Source organism: Sceloporus occidentalis, unplaced genomic scaffold (assembly GCF_023333645.1).
Source record: "Sceloporus occidentalis isolate IW3139 unplaced genomic scaffold, rSceOcc1.0.p SCAF_27, whole genome shotgun sequence".
Lineage (NCBI taxonomy): Eukaryota > Metazoa > Chordata > Lepidosauria > Squamata > Phrynosomatidae > Sceloporus > Sceloporus occidentalis.
In genome coordinates this window covers 8,644,140-8,659,664 of record NW_028317007.1, presented here as the reverse complement: position 1 = coordinate 8,659,664, position 15,525 = coordinate 8,644,140, and the positions used below count along the sequence as shown (strand labels likewise).

The 15,525-nt window shown below is 33.9% G+C and overlaps 1 protein-coding gene across 2 annotated transcripts in view; it reads right to left on the bottom strand.

Moving 5' to 3' along the window:
* LOC149299903 (heparan-sulfate 6-O-sulfotransferase 3-like) overlaps nt 1–15,525 on the bottom strand; it is a 241,641-nt gene that overhangs the window by 169,828 nt on the left and 56,288 nt on the right. The window contains exon 2 of one of the 2 annotated variants that reach the window (XM_089485908.1): nt 13,690–13,698. The exons of the other annotated variant lie outside the window; for it this stretch is intronic. Coding sequence (XP_089342034.1) covers nt 13,690–13,698 — 9 coding nt within the window. The remainder of the gene's footprint in view (nt 1–13,689; nt 13,699–15,525) is intronic. 2 annotated transcript variants of the gene reach the window in all.

Below are 15,525 nucleotides of genomic sequence, written 5' to 3'. Positions count from 1 at the left end.
ATAAGAGTCATTATTAGAATTGATGCTCTACATGAACATCATGATATTCTGGGAGTGCTAGTTGCTAATATCAGAGAAATGAGGAATAATAATAATATTGTGATATAAGAATGAGGCTTAAATAACCTACAATTCATTGGCTTCACAGAAACAATGTAAAAATTGGTTTGGAAGAAGGAGTTAATACTTGAAACATTATAGCGGTATACAGGAACATATTTACATTATATTTTGCGCTAACAAACATTCAAGAATAAACCCGTTCTAGGCTTCATTGGTTCTGTTTGTCAGTTTAATAAACAACCTATAATTTCTGTGGCGTTAAACCAAATATAAAAATATATCTCACAAAGGTTCGTCTACATTCAAAGGTATTTATTATAAGGTAACAACACAGCAAACACATTTATCTCATATACACACGCCTAGCCAAACCCCACAGGACAACAACCCCCTTTTATCTCTCTCTCTATCCATATAACAATTCCCTTCAACACAATTTGATCTCACCCACTATTAAGCCACCAGATCCGATAATAGCTCACTGCTGGGAGCTGACTCTCACCACATCCACCATGGAGGAAAAGGAAAAAGAGTCCATGTGTGGCATTATATTATATACCCTTCACATCCTGTTTCATCACTTCCTTTAGTGAACTGTGGGAAGGAAGGATTCTAAGAACGCCCACGTTAACCTATTTCCTTTGTTTATTGGGACAAGACAAGTTACCACAATTTGGAATAATATTTATAAAATTTTCTGTCGTGTTATAACCAGAAGTACGACATTTGTCCTTGCATTTTGTTACCATATTGTTACTAGAATATCCCATTATTTTTTATCTCTATACATCTATATATGATTTTTTTTGTATTAGTTTTAAAGAACAGGCCTATGTTTGAACTCAGATGCCAATTATCCAAGGAATCATTTATTGGAAATGTGTCCTTTTTGCAAAGCCAAGTACTATTAAAAGATGGGCAACATAATTTTTCATTGCTGGTAATTAAAATATATTAATTTTGATGTATTCTGCATAAAATTGGAGGAAGAAATGCATTAAGAAAGAATTGTAAAGGAATCAATGAGAATCTGATTTTTTATTAAAAGAATATTGTGTTAAATTATATATATTGAAAATATGTCATCTGCATGAGTTAAGCTATTGGAGCGCTTAGATAAGGCTTTATTGATGACAAATGTGTCTATAATTGATTCTTCTTATTTCTCGTCAGCACCATCTCGTTCAGGGACTTTACAGCTGATGTACTATCGATAAATGGATTAGGGTCTTACACCTGTCAATAGTTGACTGTGTAGCTGTTTTGCTAGAACATCTTTCATATGAATTCATATAGGGTATTGATTGTTTTCACTAAGACTGAAAACCGAGGAAACAATATCATATTTGTAGAATTTCTATCTGACCATGCATCCAAGAGGTATGTTGACTTGTATGGGACAGAGGGCAGGTTATGAGGTTATTTGTGACACTGAGATATGATGAAGATGCAGACCTGTGTGAGAGGTGGGATACGTGATGGAGGTTTACCTTGAAATCAGACCGTATATTAACTTCCTTGCCATAAAAAGAGAATCTTATTTTTTGGGGGGGCAAGAGAGTTTATGTTATAGCTCTGTTCACTCTCACCTCTGATGACAAACTCCATGTTAAATCTCTTTATGATCCACCTACATCTACATTAGTGTGAAAAAGAATTGTGTTTGTAATTTTCTATTTTTACTGATTAGGGCCAAAAAGGGTCAAATGGTAATAAGAACAAAGAGGGAGTTACTAGTGGAACTTTCTTACTTTTAGTTATTCCAGCTTACCATGACCCCCTTCTTAAATCTCCAACCTGTTTTGGCCCCATAACTCCCAAACTCTTTAAATCAAAGACAAATGGTGTCTGCTGGACACCATGTCAGGTGTGATATGCATATAGTCAGGCGTTTGTGCATTTGCTGAGCTTTATTAATTGTCATTTTCTTTCCATATCCTACAAGAGAAGGCATTAGAGCAATCTCCTGAGATGGTGGATCCCAAATTGGGACTGAATAAATGCAATATGCAATGTGTACAAATAGTTAATGTTAGTTTTAAAACTATAAAATACTCATTCTCAAGCAATTTCACTAGAGGATATGGGAAATCACTAAATGCAATTTGTCTTTGTTTTTTTCTTCAATTATCAATGTTCTTTGTTATCTAGATGCACATAATCACAGCATTTCATTATAATTATATTTAGACATATTGGCCTATTGATATTTTACATATTTTTCAAAACATCCTGAAGCATTATTAAAAAATTACCTTTGTGTACATGTTTTGTAAGGAAAATTCTATTCACATAGAGAAATATGTTTAAGCCATTATCATTGCCTTGACTTTTCAGAAGTCAATGAAAACGAAAACCCAATGCCAACTACAATAAAAGACTGCATCTGAAATTACAGAATGAAAGAAACAGAGCTCTCGATTAAATGAAGATACCGTAAAACATCATTTGTTTGTGCTTCTGAACATAATTACTTGTGTAAAATTCACTAACCGTGAATTAGAGTAAATGCGTTTATTTTGATTGTTCTACTGCTGCTTTAGTAACCCTGATGAATGTCACTGCAATTATTTGCCACAGAAATAAAATAATGAGATACCATTTATGAGAGGAAACGCTGAAGAATGTATTAATGTTCGATACATTTGTTTGAGAGTCCAATTAGCACATACTATTTCGGCACTCAGTTGTGATGCAGGAAACCACTTCATTTAAGTTGGGTATTCGGTGGTTTTTATCACCTTCCCTATCACTGACCTTTCTTTTTATCAGTGGGTATTGTTACAGATCTTTAATAGTCTAATGATGAATTCAGCTTTACTGATAAGGAAAAATGATGGTTCACAGATTACTTTGTTGAAGGGAGTCACCGGGATCTCTAGATTAACACAGGCTTTTGCTCATTCACTCAATCTTTTCAACGTTCTCTTTTTTCATGTTTTTTGCATCACTTTTCTGTTAATTTGTGTTTTTAAAAAAAAAAAAACATCCATGCTATGCATTAAACATATTGTTTTTGAAATGAGTTTTGGGTCCCATGTCTGGAATTGCCCCCAGTCTGAATGTTGCCAGCCCTCCACCACCAACTTTTATAAGTACTGGCTATCACTATGAGCCTATAAGACTTTTACACAAAAACATTTTAGCCCACAAACCAATCTCTTTTTTTTTAATATTACTAACATTACAAAATATTAATAGTTCCTTAGTTCTTTCTGCCAAAAAGCCATTTATTTTGCTTATAGCTAACAATGCAGAATTGCGAAGAACTTTGTAAGCAAAATGATAAATATAATTGCCTTATAAATTTAAGAAAAGATATTGATTTACAAAGATGAACACTATGGCATTATTATATATGACAGTGTATTTTTATTCTTCTTTATACCTCCCTACTTAGTTCTATGGATATCATTTCATCAGAATCAGTTGTCTAACTCAAAATTTCAAATATGTGCAAATATCATAATAAATGATAACAAATATTGCTGGAATACTAACATCCCAGTGTTCAGAACTTCCTGACACAGTTCAGAACTAAGGATGATGGAGACAGAGACAGCCTGGATAATAAAAAGTGGGCCCTGTGTTTTTTTTGTAAGTAAACTTAGGCAAACAATACAAGACTTCAAGTATTCCTGATAAATATATGAGACAGTAGGTTTCCTTCCTTCCTTCTATGTTTCCTTCTAAATAGGGTAATGTGTAACATGCATGTCATGGAACTTAAAATCATAATACATGTCATTTGCCAACATGTCACAATGGAGAAGAATTGGTTGATGAGACTGTATAGAACATTAAACTGTCCCTTTAATAATAGATACAAGTCCAACCTTTTGCTTTATTGGTGAAATCCATTTAAATCCAAAATTTCTTATGATCTGTGGATACTTATAAAAAAGCACTGAAGTTGTATTTAGTGCTGTCTGCCTTTTTTATAACAAAAGTTCTAAAGAACGTGGATTATCGATATGCAATATGTTACAAGAAATAATGTAATCTATTCAGTAAAATTTTAAAAGGCCTGATCTTATTAAAAAGAATTTGACCTACATACAGTATGTGGTCATATCATTCTCTCCATATGAAATTGTTGTTCCATGCTATTTTTAGTTATGATTTACAGCAGTCCTTTCTATGTGAAGCCAGTGTGTGACCTTGATCTTGCCATATATAACCTTTGCTACAATTTTTTCAGGACTTTTAGCTGACCTTAGAACCCGTACTGCTATCCAAAATCAGTTTTTTTAATATCTTTTTGATTGTTATCAAACAAATTATATAATTATACCACACACCTCATTTTGTCTTGACAAAAAATATTTTTCTACTAAATTGACTTGTTCCTTTTCAAATCCCCTCAGGTGCCCAACAAGTAGCTCCCTAGCTGTTGTATAACTACAATTCTCACGATGCTTCCATAATGGTCAGCAGGCGACATTATATATATAGAGACACTAGAAGAGATGTAGTTGTACATCTGATGAGCCATCTGAAGGCTAGCCCTTCTTAACTATATTTATACCTGCTGACTGCTTGGATTTCTTTTCAGTATTACAGACTTTCAAATATTAGGCCTCTGTACGCCCATGAAGATATTGCATAATTATATATATATATATATATATATATATATATATATATATATATATATATATATATATATATATATATATATATATATATATATTAGTGTATAGGCAACCATGTAGTCAACTAACAAAAAAAGTAAACCCTACTGATGTCATCTTCCCTTTACTTTTTAAGTTTCCATTTTTTCTCAAAGAATTGCTAAAATAAAATGCAATGCTCCTATTTATGACAGGAACAATAATAATATAACAACATGTTTGGCAGATATTTTTAAATCTCAAAGCATACATCCTCCCGTGACTTCACTAATGAGACAGCTCCTCTGAGATGTGCTATGTGGGAGTTCAACTTCAAATAATGTTGGTTACCTACCCCTCCTGATTGCTCCAGCTGATGCACCTTAGTACTTATGAAGAGAAGGTTGTCACACTTTGACAAAGAACCTGCTATTACTCTGGCTGTGATTTTATAATGAATGTGTCATTTACAGAGGGTTTTTTTTTTTCCTTTCATTACCTACCATTCCTAAAATAAGAGCGCATGATGGCCTGCAGAATGAAGCAAATAACTTTGACATTCAAATAAATTATTAACAAATGGAGCTGGAAAAAGATGTTGGTGCAATAAACATCACAGTATATATTATGAAATATATGAACAGTTGACATTATATATATACGAGTACAAAGTAATTAAAGGGGTTGGACCTATTTTTGTGCAAATTTAAAAACAAATCCGACAATATATCATACCTGTATTTAATATTTCTAGATTACTGCAATTTATCTATCATCTATGATAAAAATCCACTTTACGCATAGTATTGATCGTCTACTGGTTTAGATGATAATATATTTTTTACTAGTTTTGTAGTTTACATATATTTATATATATATATTGTTGCAGAAAGGCCAGTATAGTAGTGGATGAAAAATTGAAGCCCCAGGGAAAGATAAGCACAATAAATAACTAAAATATAGGGTGGGCTGGTGCTCCACCAGTTTTTTAAATCCAGACCAGGATTTACAGGTGACTAAGTACAGCTCACCTGGTCTAATCAGGAGGGTTTAAAAAGCCCAGCTTGGTAAAACTCACTCTCTTCTTATTTCCAGCCAAGAGAGCTGCTGGGGAAAAAAAACCTTGTTGTATTTATTTTGTTTGGTTGGAGTGTTTTGTTGGGAGGTGGGGAAGCCACCCCGACCTAGAGAGGAAACAAAACCCTATGTTTAGTTAGCACTCAGATGACCAAGGGTCTATTTTTGTTTATATTGTATTTTTGTTTAAGCTGCTGATTTGAAGAAAATATTTCAATGTTACCATTTGTATATATATATATATATATATATATATATATATATTTATAAGCAGGTAAATAGAAAAGTATGATTAACCTTGCAGGGTATGGATTGATCTGTCGACATGGCTGGTGTATCAAGAGGCTAAAGGTCCAAAAAATCTATTTTTTTTATTCTTCAAATTGCAGTGAATCACTAAGTTTAAAAACACGGAATGAGAAACTTTTAATAAATATTCATACAAAAGTCATTCCTAGGCTACACAGATCGTGTCTGTGCACACACAAATGCAACACATGTCAAGTTATTTCATTAGTACTGACATGTTGTTGTTTACAATATATAAGCTGATAGCTAATCAGGTGTCATTAAAAACTAATGTTAGCTCAGCAGAGAGCTTTCAGTACCGTATTACATTTTATCACATTGACACCCACTGTCAATCAATACAGAATCTTTTTATATACAAGAACATTCCACACAGTGCATCTGTTCTATGATCTGCTATTTGCTCTCAACGTACTGCTCATCTATAGCAATACAGAAAGCAAGGAAAAGAAGGGAAGCAACATTTCCTGCTTTGTCTAATTACACAATAATACAACACAAATATTAATAGTTATGCATGCGATACATATAGGTGTCAACTTATGCTCAGAACATAAGGGAGAACTTAGATTTTAGAGTGTGCTGGAAGAGGTATGTGCTAATCAACCCATTTGTGTAGGTATTTATAGCAAAAGGACATGTACATGTTTTAGTGTGTTTTATGGGTGTCTAAAATCGGTGTTCTCAAAAGGCAGTCTCTTCCTCTCGGTTACCTATCATTTTAGAAGGATATATTATATTACAGCAGCTCATTTCTTGAATGTAGTGGTGTTTAGAATAAAACAAATGTTTCATACATATTAAAGTATTAAATCAATATTTTAATGTTTTAAACATTTCACAAAAGAACTAATGATATGGATAAAAAATATGATCCTCAATTGCATTATAAGGAGGCATATAGTGTAGACAGGTCCAAATGAGAATTGTACTGAAAATGGGTAAATGGGTAAATACAAAAAAAATGTATATACAAGCAAGAGACTTGTCCCCCGTGCTTCAGACTCCCTGGTGTCTAGTGGAGGCAGACATTGGATGTTTGCGCGATGAGCACAGACAACCTCCGCTTCTACCCGGCGCTTACATGACTGAGCACCGGAAGGTCATGTGCTCCATCATAGAAGCCCCAGCAGAAGTGCCGGCAGCAACGGAGATTGTCTGCATGCATCGGGCAATCGTTCACTGGATCCAGGTCCCCTGAGGCACTGCAGGGGATATGGATCTTAGTCTTATAGTCAGACCTCTATTTGAGGGCCGATTATAAGGCAAGTATTTGCTCTGAAAAAAACCTTGTCTTATATTTGAGCAAATGCGGTAATTTGGTATGCAGAGGAGGTCATGGTCGACCTAAATGACTGCAAGGTTCCTAGGTCCTGTGGCTGTAAAACAAGCCCAAATCCTCATCCCTTCAACCAAAACACAGCATATGAGCACAAACGTGGCGCTGTACATTACGGCCAAACATCTCCACTTTGGTCTCATCTGTCCAAAGGACATTGTTCCAAAAGTCTTGTGGTTTGTTCAGATGCAACTTTGCAAACCAAAGCCGTGCTGCAATGGTTAAGAGAGAAGAGGCTTTATTCAGTCTTTTTCTAATTGTACTGTCAAGAACCTTTACATTTAATATGCTGAGGGCTGTAGAGTCTTAGATGTAACTTGTTTTTTTGCAATTTCTCTCAGCATTCTCTGACCATGTTGAGACGTCCACTCTTGGAAAGATTAGCAACTGTCTTGAATGTTTTCCGCTTTTAAATAATATTTTTCACTGTAGAATAATGGACTTTAAATTGGTCTTGTAACCCTTCTCAGGTTGATGGGGAGCAACAATTGCTAAGATCATTGTCTTTCCTCCTTGGTATTGTGTTAACACACACCTGAATGCCCCAGATGAGCAAACTGCTAAAACGTGTGCTTTTTTATAGATGCATTCTATGCCCCTTCATCCCATCAGGCACAGGATGGCTAGCATGGAGCAGGGCACAGGTTGATCCTCGTGCCACCCATATATTTTACCATATTTTAAGTGGAGGTTAGGTCTCTCATAGGTGGGCTTCATACCCCCTGTTGGTTATTTATTTAAAAAGCTAAATCTCTCCACAAGTAGAGTGAGAGACTTCCATGCCACCTTGCATCTACCTTGTATTTGCAACTCATATCAATTCTACTTTTCTGCAGTCAAGTGTGTACAAATTGATGTGTGAATTTAAGATGACAGTTAATTGGCATGACTTGTATTTCACCTATTAAGTGTTCATTGCATTATATGACCTAAACAAATTATTGTGAAGTTTTCTATTATACAATGAAAATTGACTATAGTCTGCACATCATATTTTTGTTGTTTTCTAATATCCATAAGAGATAACATAATTGTACTCAAAATAACCACAAACTCTAGTGTATGATTAAGGTCAATATGTCAGAAGCTGACAAGTCCTCCTAGCATGTTACTAAGTAGGAAAATAATATTAATTATAGTATTTATATTTGTCCTTTATGTGACCTTTTGCTAGGGCTAATTTTATTACCATTTGGAGAGTTTATTTTTCCTACATGTTTTCACTATTTGATAATACATATTAAGCCAGGAATGTGGAAACATTAAGTGAATGTTTTAAATTAAAAGCGCTGAGGATATGAGCTTTAAAAGTTCAAGGCAAATAAAATTGGATTGGATGACAAATTAAACCAATCTCTACTGTTTCTGCTAATACCAAAAGTAAAAAAAAAACCTTTTGCACCGCAATAGTTTGTTTCTGCTGTTTTGATGTCTAGATTCCAAAGCTATAAAACGAAATAAATCTTCCAAGAACTATTAATACGGATCAGCAATACGGATAAAACTTCCAAAAAACATTTAAACAGAAAAAAGAACAAAGTCATTGAAAAAATATTTAGAACCGGATTAGCATTCAATCAAAATTTTAATATACCAGGGTGAACAGGGATAATTCTGATAAAATGATAATTTCCAATAAAAACCCATTGCTGCGAAACAAAAAGTATAGTGTGGCCATATAGTTCACCCAGTACATTGAGATTACTAAATGGAATTAATAACAAACAATATGATAAAGCAAGTATTATTTTACTATTTGCTCCATACATATATCATCAATTATGAAGCGGACGGTAGGGACACATTCAGAGAGCGTTAGAGAGAGATCGAGCTCTCCTTCTGAACTATTGTTCTGGAGATGGGGTCTTCAGAACTGTACACGATACGCTAGGTGAAGTCTGACCAGGTGTAAAGTGGCAGAACCATCTCCTCCTTCTTGCTACTAATGCCTCTTAGACTTCTGCATTTGGATTTGTACAAATTTAAATATACCCCCCCCCACAAAACGATTGTACCCCACTATTTTTCCTCTACAAAGCTTAAGTAAACATACATTTGCACATACAATATATCATATGGTCTCATACTTAATAAAATTTGTGGGCAAATCTGTTTATTTTTCGTAAGTAGTATAAATCATAATCTTGTAATTATTTAGATGCAAACAATATGAGTCTTTTTCTGTCTAATTAATGAAAAATTTTCACTGTGTTGCAGATATTTCGCTAACTAAATCAGTTCTGCCTTTGACACTGTACATGAAAGTAGCCTTTTGGCATGCACTCTAAATGCAAACAGGCGACACTGACGGTTTATAATCAAAATGTATGTTGCTTTATTATTTTCTTTATCTATCTTTGACTCCAGTCAGTTATCTGCTTAACCTGTATTAGAGATCTAAATTCAGTGTAATACAATTTGAAGATGAAAACTAAATAAATGCTACAAACTAATTAGGCAAAATCTGAATGTTTATAATCAATGAGGTTGATTCCGATACAGTTTTACAAAATGCAAGGTGTCCACAAATGGCCTAATAAAGCATTTGGCAACATTTGTGAGGACTGGTGGAGTTCTACTCTGAAACTACCGATTCTGACTACAGTGCATATAATCTGTTCGCCATGTCTGTGTCCTTTTCTGTGAACTTTGAACTTTGTAGAGCAGTGGCTTCTCTACAAAAGAGTTCTCATCCTAATCTTGATGCAGGCAAGTCTAACACCACACATACATGCCGCTATCCAGCAGCCAGCCCACACCACATGATATCCTGCAGCACCTTCCTGAAAGGCCCGTCAGTACCCTTGTCAGTGTGCAAATTCCTGGTCACATTAGGTAAGATATACAGTACGGACAATAATGCACCTTGCTTTAAAGTCCACCCAGTGTGATTGACAGTTCCCATATTGGTAAGACTTATTTATAACACAGAACTGATTGCTCGCACAATGCAAGTTGCTGACAGTTCCAGTAAGCATACATGTGACAAAACTATAAAATTGGCCAATTATAATGTAAATGTACTCAACAGGCAATGCCAACTTGTCATATAAAATCAAGAAACGGGTAGTGTAACATAACTGACATGCCAATAGAAGGAAAATATTTGCACATTCTGTAATGCTTATTGACTCATGCCTCCTTACACCATTAATTGATATTTGGGGTTATTTACCTGTAATGAAGTAATAATTTAAAAAATTGATGGGAAATGAAACAGTTAACTTTGTAGGTTTGATAAGTGAAAAGAAAATATCGAGGAGTTATTCTTTTGTAGTGTAATTAGAGGTTAAATCAATATATTAAACTTCATATAGCATGACAAAAACCCAAGAGTGTGAAGTATTTTTTTCAGGAAAATACAAAAAGAGTATAATTATAAATATTCATAATCTAATTTGACCATCATGGACGCAAGGTAAAAACTGATAAGACATTCTACATTTTAGAAGATCAAATAGATGTATTTGTATAAAAGAGCTATTTTTTTTTAATACTTGCCAAAAACCATTCCATACCTCTGCTAATATGTCAGACTGCCTAGAGAATCTAACTGCCAATTTTTTTTTACATTTTTTTTTTTTGTTTAGCTTAGCTTTCAGGACCAACATTTAATTATTTTGTTTGACATATTGGCAATGGTACATGGATGAGCCTAGGGTTAATGGTGCCCGGGTGCATTATTTCTTTGGTACCCCACCCCCTGTAAATAAAACACATGCACAAGCTCATTTTAACACCATACATTAACACCCAAAGTACTGACACCTTCATATACATTGATATTAACATCATAGACTAACATATACCCACTCTAACACCATTTGCTGATACACTCACTCATGCATGCATGCTAACACAAAATACTACAACATACACTCATTCTAAAACCATAAACAGGGCTGGTGCAAGGATTTTGGCCACCCTAGGCAAAACATAATTATGCCACCCCCACAAGCCCCTCCCCTTTGCCCTGCCTCCCATCAAGTGACTGCGAGCCGCAGCCACGCTTCTAATGAATGGTTCGCGGTTGCAGGCTGCGTGGCTGCCGGCGCCCCCTCCAAGTAGGCGCCCACCTAGGCCTATGCCTATATAGGCCTAGGCCTATGCCTATAGGTGGCGCCAGCCCTGACAATGTGTACATACAACCATACAATAACATGCACACACATATGTGCCAACATGTTCTCACGTATACTAACACCATACACTAACATTTGCATACCCTCAGGCACATGCTAACACTATACAGTAACACACTTACCCTACCACCATAAACAGACTCTCTCCAACACCACATACTATGTGTCTATTTCCATTGGCAGTAGAAATATAATATTTTAAATGTGCTATAGCAAACCATGGGGAAAAATATATCCACAGAAATAATCCAAAATCTTGTACATAAGAATTACCCTATGGAAATACTATAAACTCCCAGACAGATAATCCTAAAAGTCTACCAACATATGCCAATTTGCTGGATTAATTTGTGCTTATCTAAAAAGCAGCTTTGAGATAAAATGTATTTGTTCCAATGTTAATTTACTAAATGTCTGAAGACATTTTAGTTAATTCTAAACCTATTAGAACAGGATAAGTAATTAAACCCATATTGATTTTTGCAGAAGGAAAGCCAATTATTTTCATCTAACGCTTTTTAATTTGTATGTTCCACTTTATGTTTTCAAGAATGCTATTAGTATTTCCCAAGAACAGAGTGAGGACAATAACCTCAATGTAAGAAGCTGAAATTAGGTTTTCCTTGAAACTGAAATATACAATAAAATTAGAGTATAATTTGTCAATATGTTATTCTTCCACATTTTGTTACAATGGATTGTATCAAAACAGCTTAATAACACCTACTTTAATCTTCCACAAGGAGTATTCCTCAAATATGTGTTTTCTTTTACCAAATGGCCAATTCCATTATTATACTTCCCTATCTTAGCTACTACAAACTTGCTTATTGATAGCCTTCCACTCACTTAACTTCCATCTTAGTTATTCAAAATTCAGTTAAAAATACTTACTCCAATCTCCTCATTACTCAAGACAAAATAATTAGTTCAACAGTTTAAAGGCTTAAAGGCTGATTTTTTTTATGGCTCCAAATGTATGACTAAGGCCATCACGAAATGGTATTTAATTTGCCCAATATGCTTTAACCTTGCATAAACATAGCGCCCTACATGAACTTGTATATCGTAGTTCAGTAAATATTGTTTTCCATGTTTTATAGTGCGAGTAATATCTTGGTGGAGATTATATTAAATAATTAAGTGATAATAAATCATACGCTTTAACGGCCCTAGAAGGTAGAACAAGAAGTTAGTTCAGTTCTTGATAATATTTTTTACAGTTCACAGCATCAGATCAATAAATAAAAGAATGCAAAATGCTGAAAATACACGATTCATATGCAGAAATTGCTTTTCAGATGCCATGCAAATGACCATGACCATGACAATGTATGTGTTGATTTTATTCAGCCTTTGACAAATTACAAAAAGCCTGTCTATGATACATCAACTGCTATAAGGTCTCATCTTTCCGGTGGCTTTTTCAGCACTACCGTCAATCCTTAGCAGGCCCAAAACAAGAAAAGATACAATAAAATGTAAAAAGGTGGAATCTTTTACATTTTAATAAAATTACTTCATTTTGGAATCCATATTTAGCTGGAGGTGTACTACAAATTTCCAGTTTGCCATTTATCTGCTAAACACTGATATCAACATTTCTAAATTACAGACTAAAAAATAAATTAAGAAGCTTCACAAGTGCAGCTGATTTTTATCTAATTCACTCCTATTATGCTGCAAATAAAACATGGTTTGTAGCGAAGAAAGTGATCCCATGAATATCTACAATTTACAAATCCTTGGAGCCCATGTTGTTATCAGAGCTACATTGCTAAAAGCTGTCTGAGATTATAAACGCTGCAATAAAAACCTCAATCACCGCCGGTAATTAATATTTAATAGCATTCTTCCTGTAGGATTGCAGCAAATTCAATGTGTTGATTAAAGAGAAACTGCAAACTCACCTCGTCAAGTTTATTTAGCATTTTCGTATTAGCTATTTCCATGCCATATACCATCAATCACTAGCTTAGTACAGATGTGAAAAAGGAAACTCAGAAAACACAAAATGTGAATTTCTATAAAGCACTAGAGAGAAAGTCTTCTCCTTAGGATATATGATTGTACCCAGCTGATCTTATGATTCCTTGTCAGATCACTTCATTAATTTTACTGCCAAATTTTGCAGTGCTCTTCAAACCTGTTATGACTTCTCATTACATTGATTGACATTTGTGAATTTTCTAAAGGATAATAGGTTTGCAAATAATTTGAATCTATAAAACTAGCAAAAGTTCTCTGAGAAATGAATGGCAAAATACGAAAGGTTTTATTTTCGGATAGTAAATCTTACCTTTGTAACCTATAAAATATGTTTTATTTAAAACATCAGTGCACTATACAAGTATGGTATATGTGTTGGCAAAACTTAAATGTACTGGATTTGCTAAAATATATTCTAATAACTGATGCACCAAAAAATTACTACCATTTAAAATTTGGGGTCCCTGAGCTGTTTAACATAATTGCTAATGATCAGTTAGCCTTGTAAACGTAAACTTTAGCAAACACAAAGTGCCATTGGAACACAGGAGTGATAAAAGACCTCTGTACACCTATAAAAATATTCCATTAAAAACCATCCCTTTCCAGCTGCAATAGTCATTTACAACTTTAACATACCGTGTTTCTGATTTCCATTTGTTTTTTTCTTTCAAAAACGAAGTGACCTCAAAGTTTTTAACTGTATTGCATATATATATATATATATATATATATATATATATATATATATATAAAATTCATAGATTTAATCATTATTGAGCAAATAAAGGATTATATACATTAATGAGAATTATATAAATATTCACAGTGCAGAGTGTCCAATAATGTGAAGATCACATTGAATGTATTGACCAATATATGAAGAAATCCAGGTAATTCCAAAGGGTTTCCTGCAGCGGAAAATTCCTATCCACATAGCAACATAAACCAAGAACAAACACAGTTAACAGATCCTGGAATATATAGCAAGACGTTTAATTCGTATTATGTGGAATGACGCAGTCATTATACAGTTTCTTTTGGTATTGTCTAAAGAGGTTAGTACATTTGCAAGCGTACCTAGTACCCTTTTAACACATGTATGCTAGGCTTGAATTTGACAGACCAAATATATGTTATATGTATCATGAGCATTGCTGATATAATGTATAATTTCAAAACCGCATATGATTAGCACTATATATGAAACAGTATAGGTAAGTTTATACCTAAGAAATCATTTATCTATTACCATCATCATATACCACTTTCATTTTTTATAGCCATGTATATCTAGAAGAAATACTCTAAATAATAAATTAATTTTCAATTAAACTACTAAAATGATACAGTTTTAGGTGATATGAGCATTTTTTAATGAGGCATTTTAAAACCTATAATTAACGCTCCCTATTATTTTATTAAAAGCACATTAGATTTTGCCTGATATACCTACCATATTTTAATACCAGCAGGAAGAAATAATTAATTAGATATATTCAGTCAGTCAGATTCACAGAAAGGATATCCTGTGTGTAAGACATATGTGAGTCATACTCTCGGCAGGCTGTCTAGCTCAAAATTAAGAGTGATTCTACTGTATCAAAAATAATCCTGGATCTGAGCAGCAAATCATTCTAGAATCTGTCAGCAAAGACCTGATGGTACCTTTAGAATGAATAATATGCTCTCAATTATTGCAGCTGGCATTAGTTTACTTACATGCCTGTCCATGCATCAGTTGCCATTATTTGTATGCATAGCAATTTTATTTGAATCCATATTATTGCACAAAAGTAATAAAATGGTAACATATATGTGACCTATAGCAATGTTATCGGCACAATATCCCTTCTTTACTTTATAAGATGACACTTAAGAACACGGTTATAATAAATTGCAACTCATCTAGAAAATGGGTGACATTTCTGGAAATCTATTTCTTAGTACCATAGTACTGTTAAGTGAAAGAAGGAATACAAAGTTACTTTGT